This window comes from Ahaetulla prasina, chromosome 17, assembly GCF_028640845.1.
Source record: "Ahaetulla prasina isolate Xishuangbanna chromosome 17, ASM2864084v1, whole genome shotgun sequence".
Lineage (NCBI taxonomy): Eukaryota > Metazoa > Chordata > Lepidosauria > Squamata > Colubridae > Ahaetulla > Ahaetulla prasina.
In genome coordinates this window covers 2,548,876-2,561,902 of record NC_080555.1, presented here as the reverse complement: position 1 = coordinate 2,561,902, position 13,027 = coordinate 2,548,876, and the positions used below count along the sequence as shown (strand labels likewise).

The following is a 13,027-nucleotide window of genomic DNA, read 5'->3' as shown; positions in this document are numbered from 1 at the left end:
ATGATGGATGGATTGATGGGAGGGAGGAAGGAAGGAAGGACATGGCATAAAACCCTTCCTGGTCTTGGATGCTTTGCCAGGCGGGCATCAAGACCAACCCAATAAATGCATAAAAGGAGCCTCACCTTGACAAAATTGGGCATTTCCGCCAGAAGCAGCTCCCTCATCTCTTTTCTGCTGAGTTTGTACCTGTCTCCTTCCTTGGCCGAATATTTGTAAAAGGTTTCCACCATCACGCCTAAAGCTTCTTCAAGCGGGGTCTCCATCTTGGATTCTGGGGGTGGGAGAAGCACAAGACTGAGCGACCCGCTTTCCGGCCAAGCGGAAGTCGGCGTCCCCGAAGAACGTCGCGCCTTTCAGAACGGGCTTCCGTGGCGCGAATTCTGCCATCCTTTGACCTCTTCATACGAAACTTGCATCCCAATTGTCACAATTATCTCTTGTTAATGGGACTGGCGGTCCTCGACCTGCAATTGTTCGTTTAACGACCGTTGGAAGTTACTGAAAGCACTGAAAGAAAGCAACCTGGGGCCTGTCCTCACACTTACAACCGTCGTAGCCGCTGCAGCGTGATCAAAATTAGGGCCGGTTTGGTAACCGGTCTGTATTTTTGACAGTTGTGGCCTCGGGGGTCCCTTGATCACTGTTTGCGACCTACCGACGAGCAAAGTCCATGGAGCGAGCCGGATTAACGACCGCTGTGATTCGCTTAACAACCGTGGCAGAAAAACATCCGCCTTGCTTAGCAATGCAAATTCTTAACTCTGGTCGTAAGTCAGGAACGACCTATAGAGTTCACGGTTTAATTTTTTTAAAGAAAAATTAAAAAATCCGCCTTAAAGAGGAACATTTGCCAAAATTCCTGAATTACAGGAGGGAAAAAAATTAGGGAGAAAAAAAAAACAGATATATATATATATATATTTTTAGAAGCAGTTGTCTTGGGCCAAGAATTTAGAAAAAGGGTGTTTCTTTATTGGGGAAAAATGAGAAACAGCAAAACGCAACTGGAACAAAACACTTTGATTAGGTACAGGTTTGTATTTTGAATTTCAAGGGTTTTGAAGGAGGGAGCTGAGCAGGGAAGAGCAGCCAGGATCCAGTTTTCTTTGCAGAGAAATTCTGCAAGGGAAATTATTCTGAATTTTTTTTTCTTTTAAAGAGTCCGGTGGCTTTGGGGACCCCGAGTGGGCGAAACGAACCTGGGTTTCAAATAACTTCACAAAGTATTTTGGGGTGAAGGAGGCTGGGCGCCTGCGCTTCCTTTTTGCAAAGAGATTTCGGGAAGGAATAATTTGCAGTGAGGAGGAAGAGGAGGAGGAAGATGGAAAATCACTTACCCGGTTGAGATGAAGAGGAGAAGGAGGGGGGTGGGAAAGAGCAGCAATGGAGATACGGATTCAGCCAGTCTTGGCTTATACTTTGATTCCAATCAGATCCTTTGGATCCTTCCTCTCGCCTTTCCGGTCCTTCTTCCCTCCCAGCCGGTTCTGCGTTTCAAGCCTCACCTAGATTTTGTTCCTTTTGTCAAACCAGTTTGACGGGAGATCTTGGGAAACTGGAGAAGAATGGGTTCAGTGGATCTCCCAACAGCTGGCGGAGAGGAAGCGTTTGAGCTTTGAGTTCTGATTATGATGGAGACGGGGGGGGGGGTGAGGAAGGATAAAGGGGAAGGAAGGAAGGAAGAAAGGAAGGAAGGAAGGAAGGAAGAAAGGAGGAGATACGATAGAGGAGGAGAGATGATGAAGGATAAAGGAGAAGAAAGGGAGTGAGGGAAGGAAGGAAGGAGATGATGGATGGATTGATGGGAGGGAGGGAGGAAAGAAGGAGAGAAAGATGGAGATACGATAGAGGAAGAAGATAAGGAGGAGATGGAGGAGGAGAGATGATGAAGGATAAAGGAGAAGAAAGGGAGGGAGGGAAGGAAGGAAGGAAGAAGGAAGGAGATGGATGGATTGATGGGAGGGAGGGAGGAAGGAAGGAGAGAAAGATGGAGAGATGATAGAGGAAAAAGATAAAGAGAAGATGCAGGAGGAGGAGAGATGATGAAGGAGAAGAAAGGGAGGGAAGGAAGGAAGGAGGGATGGATTGATGGGAGTGAGGGAGGAAGGAAGGAGAGAAAGATGGAGGAGATATGATAGAGGAAGAAGAGGAGGAGGAGGAGGAGAAGAGATGATGGATAAAGGAGAAGAAAGGGAGAGAAGGAAGGAAGGAAGGAAGGAGATAAAGGAGGAGGAGAGATGATGAAGGAGAAAGGAGAAAGGGAGGGAGGGAAGGAAGGAGATGGATGGATTGATGGGAGGGAGGGAAGAGAGAAAGATGGAGGAGAGATGATACAGGAAAAAGATAAAGAAAGGAGAGATGAAGGATAAAGGAGAAGGAAGGAGGGAAGAAAGAAAGCAAAGAAGGAGAGGAGGAAGGAAGGATAAGAAGGAGATACAATGAAAGAGAAGGAGAAGGTGGATGGATGGGAAGGAAGGAAGGTCAGAGGTGATGGGAGAAGATGGAAGGGAGGAATGAAGGAGAAAGATGAAGGAAATGGAGAAGGAGAGATGATAGGAAGAAGAGAAGGGAGGAGGAGGAGAAGAAGAGAAGGAAGAAGAAGAAAGAAAGAAAGATTATTAATCCTCGATTTTCAATTGCGTTCAGAACAGAAGGGCAGGTTTTTGGATATCCTATTTCTCCTCCCAGCATCCCTCACACCCCACCCTCTTAATTCTATTTTGGTCTCACATTCTGCTTCGGGATTAAAATTTGTTTTAATCTCCTCAACTCCTCCATCCAGTTCCTCTGGCTTTGGGCGCGCCGTTCCCGCAGCCTCTGATCGCGGCAGCCACCTTTGTCTCGCGCAAGCCCAGACCAGAACAGGAGCCAAGGCCTCGAGCCCATCTGTCGAGACCTGTCGGACAGGTAAGGCGAGGAAGCCCCACCCAGGGCCTTTGAAATTAAACACCCGGGATAACAAAAGGCTGCAAAATCCAGCCGGGTTCAAATTAATCACCGCCTCGTTTAGCAGCAGAAATTCTGGTTCCAACAAGTCGTAAGTCAAGGACTAACACTAAACTGTATAAACGATGAAAAGTGAATAAAAAGCCATCAGTTCACAAGCACCTTGCTTAGCAGATTCACAAGAGTTGGAAGGGACCTTGTAGGTCATCTAGCCCAACCCCCCTGACCCAAGAAGGAGATCCGACACCATTTTTGACAGATGGCAGCCCAGTCTCTTCTTGAACAGAAATTCTGGTCGTAAGTTCGAGGCCTGCCTGTAAATTGAATCCATTTGTAAACTAATCCTTCAATTCATATTATTGTTCTTTCTTCCTTCCTTCCTTTCTTCCTTCCTTCCTTCCTTCCTTTCTTCCTTCCTTCCTTCCTTCCTTCCTTCCTTCCTTCCTTCCTTCCTTCCTTTCTTTCTTTCTTTCTTTCTTTCTTTCTTTCTTTCTTCCTTCCTTCCTTCCTTCCTTCCTTCCTTTCTTTCTTTATTCTTTATTTTGATGGTGTCATTTCTTAGCCATACGTTTACATTTCTTTTTAAATAATTTTTTTTTGTTTTACTCTTGCAAGCGGCCCAGAGTAACCCCACAGCAAGAACGTTTAACCAATAAATAATAACTAAACTAAATTAAGCTAAGCTTGGCTAAACTTAAACCCTTAATTAAATTAAACTAAACATCAAACCTTCCTCAACTTAAATCTTAGACCTTAGACCTTAAACTTAAACTCACGCTTACATTTAAAGGTAAACCTGAACTCACACTTCAACTTCAACTCAGATTTTAGGTTTAAATGTGAGTTCAAGGAGTGTGTGAGTTAAAGTTATATTAGTAAACTCACACTTATATGAGTGAATTCACACTTACACTTAAACCTGAATCTGAATTAAACTAAACTGAACTAAACTGAAACTGATCTGAAACTTAAACTTAAACTTAAACTCACGGTTAAACTTGGACAAAGTTGAACACACACTTTTAAGTTAAACTCACACTTACACTTAAACCCTAAATTAAACTAAACTAGACCTTAGATCTTAAACTTAAACTCACACTTAAATTTAAAAACTTAAACTCACACTTATACATCTGACACTTACACACTTATACATCACACTTAAACATCTGGCGCACACAGCCACCTGATGTCTGCTGGAAACATTCCAGAAAAAGAGGACTTCTCACTTCAAGTGTCAACCTGTTCCGCTGTCTCCCCGCTGATATAATCAGGAATTCTTGGGAATGTTTAGCCTGACTCACACCCTTTGTCATCTCCAGCCTCCCAAGAGCTGGAAACGGGCCCTTCCTTCCCCTCGGGGGCCCCCCCCCCAAAGCCCCCCCCCCTTTTGCATGGAGCCAGACACCTTTTACGACACAATACGCCAAACTGCAAGAGAAGCCAAGGTTTCAACTTGACGCGGTTGTTTCACAGCCGGCATCAAAGATCAGAAAACTCGATCCAGTTGTTGGAGGCAACAACTTCACTTACAAATACACTTTTCCTCCCTCCCTTTAATGGATCGATCGATCGATGGATTCCTGTCCATCGGGGGTGGGGGTGTGTGTGTGGCAATTTTTTGACGGGACGAAAAAAAAAATGCGCTCGTTTTATTCATCCGTCCATTGATTCAATCGACATTTTGTTCCCCTGCCTTGCTGACGGAGGGATACATTTAATTTAATTTAGTAAATAAAGACACGAGTGGAGTTAAACCTAAATTCCTCAGCCGGTTTGGGTGAAACCTGTATCTCCGGAGCGGGAGGTGGGGGGGGGGGAAACAAAAGAAGATGGGCTTCACCGTTTGAACTCCGGCCTGCTCGTTGCGAGGCTCATCGTTGTGTGTCGTTTCCCCCCCTCCCCTGTTTTTGGAGCTTCAATCCCACAGATCAGCAGACTCTTTTGGGGGAGTGCGTGTGTGTGTGTGGGGGGCGCAGAGAGAGACATTTTGCAGCCCGGCTGGATTCGAACAATCCCCTTTTGAAGCGAGAATGCTGATGGAAGGTTTTGGATGGCTGCCTGCGTTCTCGTTTTCCCGGCTTGCAGAATGCATTCTCTGATTGTGCTGCTTTTGTGCGGGGTGTGTGTGCGTGTGTGTAGCCAGGCGTGGCCCGCTTTGTCCTCCCTTGCCGTGTGCCACGTCCTGAACCCTCCGTGGCTAAATGCACACCAATGCCCGGCATTGTTCCCAGGCACCGTCTCGGCACGGAGCGGAAATCCACTTAAGGGCACGCCGTCTCCCCTCCGGTAGGGCGGAAGCCCTGCTTGGACTGGATCCCAGCCGATCCACAGGGATCGTCTTCTTTCCTGGCTTCTGGGATCGGGAGGTAGACTGCTCTCCAGTGTGGAAGCTCCATGGGTCTGCTCCCTTTCTCTGCCCTTCCCCGCTCCCACTTTTCCGGCAGTGCCAGGTTGCGCCTGGCGGAATGGGGAAGGGGCGGGGTGGGCGAGCAATATTCTATGGATCTGTTATGTTGGTTATTATTTTTGCAAAGTACTCAAGGCGGCCAGCGTATCCAACGCACCTTCCTCTTCCTGTTTTCCATTGCAACAACGACCCTGCGAGGTAGACTGGACTGAGAGAAACTGTTTGGCACAGGCATCTAGCCAGCTTTTATATCTAAGGTGGAACTAGAACTCTCTGTCACCTGGTGATTGGCCCAAAGTCACCTGGCCAGCTTTCATGGCTAAGGCAGGACTAGAACTCCCAGTCTCTTAGCAATTGGCGCAAAATCACCCAGCTAGCTTTCATGGCTAAGGCGGGACTAGAACTCCCCAACTCCTGGTGATTGGCCCAGAATCACCCAATTGGCTTTCATGGCTAAGGTGGGGCTAGAACTCACCATCTCCTGGTGACTGGCCCAAAGTCACCTGGCCAGCTTTCATGGCTAAGGCAGGACTAGAACTCACGTCTCCTGGTGACTGGCCCAAAGTCACCCAGCTGGCTTTCATGGCTAAGGCGGGACTAGAACTCCCCTTCTCCTAGTGATTGGCCCAGAGTCACCCAATTGGCTTTCGTGCCTAAGGTGGGACTAGAACTCACAGTCACCTGGTTTCTAGGCCAGTATCAGGGACACCAAGCTGGCTTTTAAAAACTCAATTCTTTTTTTTCTTTTCTTTTCTTTTCTTTTCTTTTCTTTTTTTTTTGCATTAAGTCTGATTTAGAGCATAGCAACTAGAACTCCTGCCCCCAAAAGTCACCCAGCCAGCTTTCCCGCCTGAAGGCGGGACTAGAACTTTTTTTAAAATTAGTTTCTTATCTTGTATTATATTTGTATTTTTATCGGGCTGTAAACCACCCTGAGTCCTTCGGGAGATAGGGCGGTATAAAAATTTGATTAAATAAATAAATAAATAAATAGAACTCCCAGTCTCCCAATTTCCTGACAGTTAGAACAATTAATCAGTGGAACAACTTGCCTGCAGAAGTTGTGAATGCTCCAACATTGGAAATTTTTAAGAAAATGTTGGATAGCCATTTGTCTGAAATGGTGTAGGGTTTCCTGCCTGGGCAGGGGGTTGGACTAGAAGGCCTCCAAGGTCCCTTCCCACTCTGATATTATTATTATTATTATTACTTTCTATCCTGGTACCTTCCCCACTCGACCACACTGGCTCTTTTTTAAAAAATAAAAAAAACAGCCGAACTGTCTTTTAAACCCCATGGCTGCAAAAAAAAGAGAAGAGGGGAGGGAAAAATATAAATTGGCCCTTCCCCTCCCCCCCCCCCCCGCATCCCCCAAGTTGGGTTGTTCAGTTGCGCCATTCGGCCAACCAACACACACAAATATCCCATTTTCCCAGAAAAAGCCTGGAGCCGAGATGACTCCGCTGGATATTAATGGAATGAGTCATCCAACAGGCGTAGCTTTGAGGGAGTTGTTAGGATGAGCTCAGAAAAACGGCTTTCGCTCCGTCTGGCCGGCCTAAAATTCCCCTCTTGAGATATCAACCAGGCTTTGATTTAAACCTTTAAATTTAATTTAATGTCTGTGAATCGGTATAAATCGTGCCTATTTAAAATTAGAGATAGTCCTCCGCTTACGACCATTTGCTTAGCGGCCGCTCGAAGCTACGACGCCACTGGGGTGGGGGGGGGAGGAAAAAAGAGGAAGTTCTCCCCCAAATGCCCAGCTCCTGAGCATGCGCAGAGGGCATAGCATCCCCTCCCTCTCGACTAACCATCAGAGAGTGTGCAGTGTTCTTTTCATTGACAAAAAAGGCGTGGGAGGCGGAAGAATGAGTCTCGTTTCCCGTAATATTGCTCAACTGCTGTGTGCTGCCCTCTGCTGGCCGGCATGGCTCACTGCAGGGAAAGGGCGGGTCCCGCTGGTGTCTCCAAAGCTCTCGGTCGCCCTCTGGTGGTCAGAATGCGGAACTTGGCTTCCGTCCCACTCAAGTTTTTTTTTTTTTGGTTTTTTTTTTGCAAAACTTTTTAGCATAAAAAAAAGAAAAGGTGGCTGGGGAATTCTGGGAGTTGAAGTCCACCCATCGAGGTCGAGAAAGGCTGATAATTGACAGAGGCCTGTTTTTTTTTATTTATTATTATTATTATTTTGACATCATTTAGAGTCGCTTTAGCTGGACTTCAATTAGATTTCCTGATTATTTATTTATTTTGTGCCTCGCGTAAAGAAAACAACTGTGTAAGTTTTGTCTCCCCCCCCTTTTTTCCCCCCCTTCAGGAGAATCTCGGCCGGTGGGATTCGAAGCAGAGCAGAAACGCATTTGTTAACCTGTGGAACTCCCTGCCACAAGATGTAGCAGGGGACGGCGCAAGGTAAGTTTTTGTTTTTTAAAAAAAATCTGTTTTACTTAAAAATCCTCGAACGTAGAATTGGGGGTTAGAGTTAGGGTCCAACCCGTCCTCAATGAGGACTGGAAGCTTGTTTGAGGAGAAAGATTTTACGAAGAAGTTAAGGCATGTAAGGGGTCATGACGGTGGATTATTTCCCTTCGATTCAGCAGCCGTCTTTTCCTCGTGAAAATTTTCCTCACGTCTTTTCCTCCATTGCTATCATGCAGGAGACGGGCAAGGCGAGGAAAGAGAGACAGATAGATGATAGGGATGGAATGATAGATTAGATAGATAGATAGATAGATAGATAGATAGATAGATAGATAGATAGATAGATAGATAGATAGATAGATATGGAGAGAGATAGATAGGGAGGAAGGGAGGGAGGGCTAGATCGATAGATAGATTAGATAGATAGATAGATAGATAGATAGATAGATAGATAGATAGATAGATAGATAGATGATAAATAAATGATAGATAGATAGACAGATAGATAGATAGATAGACAGATAGATAGATAGATGATAAATAAATGATAGATAGATAGATAGATAGATAGTTATGGAGAGAGAGAGAGATAGGGAGGGAGGGAGGGAGGGAGGGCTAGATCGATAGATAGATTAGATAGATAGATAGATAGATAGATAGATAGATAGATAGATAGATAGATAGATAGATGATAAATAAATGATAGATAGATAGACAGATAGATAGATAGACAGATAGATAGATAGATGATAAATAAATGATAGATAGATAGATAGATAGATAGATAGATAGATAGATAGATGATAAATAAATGATAGATAGATAGACAGATAGATAGATAGATAGATAGATAGATAGATAGATAGATGATAAATAAATGATAGACAGATAGATAGATAGATGTGAATGGAGAGAGAGAGATAGGAAGGGATGGATGGATGGAAGATAGATAGAGAGAGAGTTATATATGGCAATGTTTCTCAATCTCAGCCCCTTTTAAGATGGGTCGACTTCAACTCCCAGAATTCCCCAGCCAGCCAGCTTTGCTTATAGCTTCGATGGCCGAGGAATTCTGGGAGTTGAAGTCCACCCATCTTAAAAGGGGCTGAGATTGAGAGCTATCGAAGATAAGTTCACGTTTGTGGGTTACGATCCCAGGATGATCTTGGTAGTCCCCTCTGAAATTCCCACCTGTTGGGAGCCCCAAATTCGAATGGGACCCGAGTTCAGGAGCCGCCCCGCTCACCGTCAAGATGTGGTTCAAATCCCTTTCGTGCATCTTTTTGAAGTTGGACTTTCTAACCCCCGCTTTTTCCGAACAGGAGGAATTCTTTGCTGGAGTTTTTCTTGTAATCCTCCACCGTGGTTCGGATAGCCGACTCAAGTCCCGCCTGGAACTTGGCTACTTGGTGGGGGAGAAAACTAGCTTTGATCACCTGTTGGTCCTCTTTCCTCTTCTGCATTGAACTTAAGTGCGGGACGTTGTATGTCGGGGGACGAGATGCGTTTTGTTGCAGAGAGACAACAGTTGGCCTCGTCCGTCCTCGATGAGGACCGGAAGCTTGTTGGAGGAGAAAGAGTTCACAAAGAAAGTAGAAGCAATTCTGGGTTTTGAGGCACCAAGCTTTATTGCAGTATAAATCACAGTTTGACAGCTCCCTTAATTTCTGAGGCTCCCCTGCCCCGAATTTCCCCTGCTCCACGTGGGGTATTCTTAAGACTAGCGGCTCCAAAATGCACGGAATTTAGGGGGATAGAAATGACGCCCGAGGGCTTTGGGGTCATTACAGTGGATTATTTTCCTTGGGTTCAGCGGCCGCCTTTAATTTCCACCTATTATTGTTTATCGCGGGCGATGGGCTTTGCAATGTTCCCGATCAGATCCCAATATTTGTCGAAATCGATCACCCCGTCCCCATCGCGATCCAGGTCCTTGAACAGTTTTTCCACCTCCTCCTTGTTGTCGGTGTTCTAGAGGGAGGGAGGAAGCAGAGGAAAACCGATCATGCAGAGGAGGAAAACGGAGTCCTACCCAATTCAGAGGCACCGTGGGGTATAACTCTTGTCTTTCATTCTTCAGTGGGACCCTTAGCCCCCCCCCTCTGCCTGGATTGCAGCCCCCATCGTCCTGAACAGATCACCGTCTCCCTGATGGGAGTCGGAGTCCCTAGAAATGGGGAGGGCATCAGGGTTTTGCCTTTCTTATTCCTGGACCCTCGGGACGCCAGCCCTTTGAGGTAGACCGGGTCAGAAACAAGTGGGAGTCTAAGAATGTATAGCTGGGTGGGGAGACAGAGAGAGAAATGAGAGAGAGAGAGAGAGAGAGAGAGAGAGAGAGAGAGATGATATGGATGGAGAGAAGGAAGGAAGGAAGGATGGATGGACAGACAGATAATATGGATGGAGAGATAGAGATAGAGAGATGGATGATTGATAGATAGATAGATGATAGATGGTTGGATATGGATGGAGAGATAGAGATAGAGAGATGGATGATTGATAGATAGATAGATAGATGATAGATAGATGGATATGGATGGAGAGATAGAGATAGAGAGATGGATGATAGAGAGAGAGAGAGACATGGATGGATGGATGGAGAGAGAGACACTGATCGATATAGATAGATGGCTAGAGATAGAGATAGTGATATATATCGCAGTGTTTCTCAATCTCGGCCCCTTTTAAGATGGATGGACTTCAACTCCCAGAATTCCCCAGCCAGCCAGCTTTGCTTATACCTTCAATGGCCGAGGAATTCTGGGAGTTGAAGTCCACCCATCTTCCAAGGGGCTAAGCTTGAGAGGTATCAAAGATAAGTTCATGTCTGTGGGTTACGATCCCAGGATTATCTTGGTAGTCCCCTCTGAAATTCCCGCCCGTTGAGAGCCCCAAATTCGAACGGGACCTGAGTTCAGGAGCCGCCCCGCTCACCGTCAAGATGTGGCTCAAATCCCTTTCGAGCATCTTTTTGAAGTTCGACTTTCTGATCCCCACTTTTCCGAACAGGAGGAATTCTTTGCTGGAGTATATGTTGTAATAGTCCACCACAGTTTGGATAGCTGACTCGAGTTTCGGAGTCTCACCCGTCTCCATCCCGCTGCCCTTGGCTTCTAAGTGGTGGGGGGGGAGAGAAATAGTTTTGATCACCTGTTGGTCCCCTTTCCTCTTCTGCATGAAAAGAACAAGTCAAGAGCTTTCTCAATGCAAGGGAGGGAGGCCTCCGTCCCTAACTAAGGCATTCAAATCAGGGTTTGAAACACAGAAAGTGAAATCAAAAGAAAAGCGTAGATGCAGAAAGGGAAAAACGGAAGGAAGGAATGAAAAAGGAAATGCGGGAAGAAAAACGGAACTAAAAAAGAAAATAAAATTAGGGAAAGCAGGAAGAACAAACTAGACCTCCAAGAGAGAGAAAGAGAGAGAGAGAGAGAGAGAGAGAGATGGAAAATATATTAAAAAAAAATGAAAACATCGTTTGAGAAAACAGGATGGGCGTCTAGACGTTTGATAAATCAGTACATAGAAATCAATATACATCAACACATCTAATCAGTGAAATCAAGTTAAATTCACACCTCTGCATAATAATCTCCCGAGTCTGAATTCAGAAACGTGATCTTTTCGAAACAGCTCCCCTGAGGCGCTTTAGCTACTGCATCTAGAACAGCCCCTTCTGCTTTCCTTCCTGAGGACTAGCAGCTCTGGGATTAAACTCAACCAGCCTGGCGAAGATTTTTATCGATTTCTTTTTGGGTCATTATAATAACTCGCCGAGCTTTGCGGCCCCCATCGCATGTTTTCCCAGAAGTGTATTTTAAAGCTTTGTTTATATACAAAAAAAGTGGGTTTTCAAAGTTTGTTTGCTGACCGCATGAAGTCACGGCGTCCCTGGGGGAAAAAAAAAATTGCCAATTTGATCAGGTTTCAAAGTTGTTTTTCTTATTTGATTGCCGTTCGGGTCTGTCCAGAGTTTTTGTGTCTTTGTGTTCTTCGTTGTCGGGGAGAACGAAGGGTTGTGGGTTTCCGTGCGGTTGCATTTTTTGCAAAATCTTACAAAAGTTGGTCTGGTTAGCTTTCAACGTTTGGTTCTTCGGCCGACCATGTTCCGGTTAAAATACGATCTGTCTATTACAGAAAGTCCTCGAATTACGGCCGCAACTGAAACACACACATCCCCGCCCCCAAATTCCTGTTGCCGAGCGAAACATTCGCTAAGCCAGCTTTCTCCCATTTTACGGCCTGCCTCACCCCCGTTGTTAAGTGAACCCCTGCGGTGGTTACGTTAGAAAGACGGCTCTTAGACGATCCCTCGACTTTGCTTCTTGAAGGTCACCAAAAAGGGACTCGCGTGACCTTGGGACACAGCGACGACGGTCATAAGTCTGAGTCAGTTTGCCATGCGCCTGAATTTTGACGGTGCCGCGGTTGTAAGTCTGAAAAAAATGCTCCCGATGTCCCTTCGGTTGCTAAACGGGCAGTTGCAAGTCGAGGACTGCCTGAATTGGGCTCGATCGCCCAGCGAGCCAGCCGTTCAAGAAGGATTTGGGCTTTTTGCCCAGTCCTTCCCGAAGATTTGGGGAATGGCAGAAGTGGTTGTGTGTTAAAAGGCCTGGTCGGAGACGCCAGCTGTGCCCCGTCAAGCTGCCTGTTTGCAATTCGGGGATTTTGTCACTGGTCTCTGGCTTGCTTTTAGGGTGGGCGTTTTAAGGGTCCCCTTGCCCACCCCCTTACCTTCCAAAGCCCCCCATGGTTCCTGACATTCCTTATCCTCCATGGTGGTTGTCTGGCTGGACTCCGGCGGCTTTCCTATCCTGGCCCCTCTGCCTGCCCGTCCGACTGGCCTCTCTTTAACCAAGCCGATTTCTTTTAAAGTCAGTTAGTCCTAAGAGAAGTTACGCCCGGCCCCTGAGTGACGAGACCAGGACGGGCTTCTGTTTAAAGAGAAAATGCCCTCCCCGTCTCCCTCTTTCTTCCATCGCACTCACCCCTCGCCCTCTTTGGGGTTTTGCTTTTAAATAACACACACAAACACACACACACACACACGATCCCACGTGGCACCATTGCCAAATCGCCAACTGGCTTGGCATCGCCTGTGCCAGCCTCTCCGATGGGACAAGGCAGGGCAGAGTGGGTTCCCCCTGGGCTCCAGGAGGGGAGGGACAAGGCCGAGGCTGGAAAAAAATTGTCCTTGCCCACCTGGGGAGGGTCTCCGAGGGAGGGCCAGGGTGGCATTCTCCCAGCCGT

General features: G+C 46.3%; 2 protein-coding genes and 1 long non-coding RNA gene across 10 annotated transcripts in view; 1 reads left to right on the top strand and 2 right to left on the bottom strand.

Annotated features, from left to right (window-relative positions):
- The window catches only part of LOC131186354 (protein S100-A16-like), a 54,565-nt gene that overhangs the window by 4,296 nt on the left and 37,242 nt on the right, over nucleotides 1-13,027 (top strand). For 4 of the 5 annotated variants that reach the window (XR_009152358.1, XR_009152357.1, XR_009152356.1 and 1 more), the window contains exons 2-3: nucleotides 2,786-2,910; nucleotides 7,677-7,771. The gene's annotated coding sequence lies outside the window, so the exon portion shown is untranslated. The remainder of the gene's footprint in view (nucleotides 1-2,785; nucleotides 2,911-7,676; nucleotides 7,772-13,027) is intronic. The other variant, XR_009152360.1, reaches the window with a different exon arrangement.
- On the bottom strand, nucleotides 65-2,879 carry LOC131186360 (uncharacterized). Of its 3 annotated transcripts, none has more exons than XR_009152362.1 (3): nucleotides 2,734-2,879; nucleotides 1,341-1,625; nucleotides 65-274 (listed from the first exon to the last, which is right to left on the bottom strand). It is a non-coding gene; the product is annotated as an uncharacterized LOC131186360 (long non-coding RNA). The 3 variants fall into 3 exon arrangements; XR_009152363.1 differs by having other exon boundaries at nucleotides 66-274; nucleotides 1,341-1,593; nucleotides 2,734-2,868; XR_009152364.1 differs by having other exon boundaries at nucleotides 71-274; nucleotides 1,341-1,558; nucleotides 2,734-2,868.
- On the bottom strand, nucleotides 9,259-12,790 carry LOC131186346 (protein S100-A16-like). Of its 2 annotated transcripts, none has more exons than XM_058159814.1 (3): nucleotides 12,512-12,790; nucleotides 10,715-10,890; nucleotides 9,259-9,751 (listed from the first exon to the last, which is right to left on the bottom strand). In XM_058159814.1, the coding sequence occupies exons 1-3, from the start codon at nucleotides 12,552-12,554 to the stop codon at nucleotides 9,617-9,619; spliced, it is 354 nt and encodes a 117-aa protein (XP_058015797.1). In that variant the 5' UTR covers nucleotides 12,555-12,790; the 3' UTR covers nucleotides 9,259-9,616. The 2 variants fall into 2 exon arrangements, with proteins under 2 accessions (XP_058015797.1, XP_058015796.1); XM_058159813.1 differs by having other exon boundaries at nucleotides 9,273-9,751; nucleotides 10,715-10,893; nucleotides 12,512-12,781.